Here is a 1,650-nt window from a genome sequence, read left to right as displayed (position 1 = left end):
AGTCAGTGGGACTGCCCAGGATCATCCCATCCTGCTGGGAGCATCCCACCCCTGAGCATCCCCCCGGGACGGACCCCCCCGCGGCGGCTCACCTTTGCCCAGGCTGAAGACGAAGGGTTCGTTCCGATCGCGGCTGGAATCGAATTTTTTACCGTTGGCCAGTTTGCCTTTGTAGTGGACGTAAACCTTGTCCCCGATCATGGGGGACTCGTCTTCGCTCCCGGGTCGTTTAATGATCTGAGAGAGAGAAACCACCCGTGAGAAGGGAGGACACGGGACAGCTACGGACGCGTTTGGAGATAAATAGATAGACAGTTATTTTTATATAGAGAGAGATACACACACAAATATGCATTTTTATATACACACACACACACGCATGTATATATACAAACATGCATATGTATACACACACGCACATATATATAAAAATATATATACACGTGCACAGATATATAAATCTACATACACAATATATAAAGATGTATATACACACGCACGTATATAAATCTACACACACAATCTATAAAGATATATACACACACGCACATATATATAAATCTACACACACAATATATAAGGATATATACACACGAGCACAGATATATAAATCTACATACACAATATATTAAGATATATACACACGCACACATATATATAAATATACACACAATATATATAAAGATATATACACACGCGCACAGATATATAAACCTACATGCACAATATATAAAGATATATATACACACGCACATATATATATAAATCTACACACAGAATATATAAAGATATATACACACGCGCACGTATATATAAAGATCTATATACACACACGCATATATACACCCCGGTGCTGCTCTAAACCAAAGGAAGGCTCCAGGGGGAGTCATTTGGTTTTGTCCTTCCATCAGCCCCTAAAAATAAACGCCGAAGCGGAGCCCCGGCGGCGGAGCGGGAGAGGGCTGGGAGCAGAGACCTGCCCGTACTTTGCGGAGGTGTTTGGATAAACTCGGCGCTTCGAAACCTGAAGCGAAGGCGATTACTCTCGCTTTCTCTCCGTACGCGTTTTACTCGCAGGGGTGTGTCATTTCACTACTCGCCTCTTGTCAACACTTCTTTTTTTTCTTTCTTTTTTTTTTTTTTGAATGCTACAGCCTGGAACAAGCAGTTCTCGAGCTGAGGATGGAGCAGGGGAGGATGCTATTCTTAGAGGAAAGGTCCTATTCAACTGGAGAAGAGCAAGCGCCGGGGAGCAGAACTATCCAGAAATGGCCCTGAATATGAAAAAGGGGTTGTGGAGCAGACGGGATGACCTCAGTAATGTGCTCTTTCTAACGTCTCTGAGTCACACACAAAAATGCTTTGTGGATTTACAGCTAATAATCTGATTAGGAAACACAATAGCAGCGAAATTCACTGAGCAGCCTGAACCCATCTCTCTTAAACACCACTCCACCCTTCTTTCTCCCAAGTGATGCTCATCTCCTTTGCCTTTCAAATAAAATAAAGACAAAGATAAAAATAAAGATAAAAATAAAAATAGAAATAAAGATAAGAATAAATATAACAATAAGAATAAATATAACAATAAAAATAAAATTAAAAAAAAAAAAAGAAAAGAAAAAAAAAAGAAAAAAAAAAGCTAAAAAT

The 1,650-nt window shown here is 40.1% G+C and overlaps 1 protein-coding gene across 1 annotated transcript in view; it reads right to left on the bottom strand.

Moving 5' to 3' along the window:
* FKBP5 (FK506 binding protein 5) overlaps positions 1-1,650 on the bottom strand; it is a gene marked incomplete at its 5' end in the record, with an annotated part of 25,801 nt that overhangs the window by 23,907 nt on the left and 244 nt on the right. Inside the window, 1 exon segment of the mRNA XM_009889277.1 lies at positions 93-237. Coding sequence (XP_009887579.1) covers positions 93-237 — 145 coding nt within the window.

The sequence above is a fragment of the Charadrius vociferus genome, unplaced genomic scaffold, assembly GCF_000708025.1.
Source record: "Charadrius vociferus isolate BGI_N301 unplaced genomic scaffold, ASM70802v2 scaffold1511, whole genome shotgun sequence".
Classification (NCBI taxonomy): domain Eukaryota; kingdom Metazoa; phylum Chordata; class Aves; order Charadriiformes; family Charadriidae; genus Charadrius; species Charadrius vociferus.
This window is presented reverse-complemented; position numbering and strand designations above follow the sequence as displayed.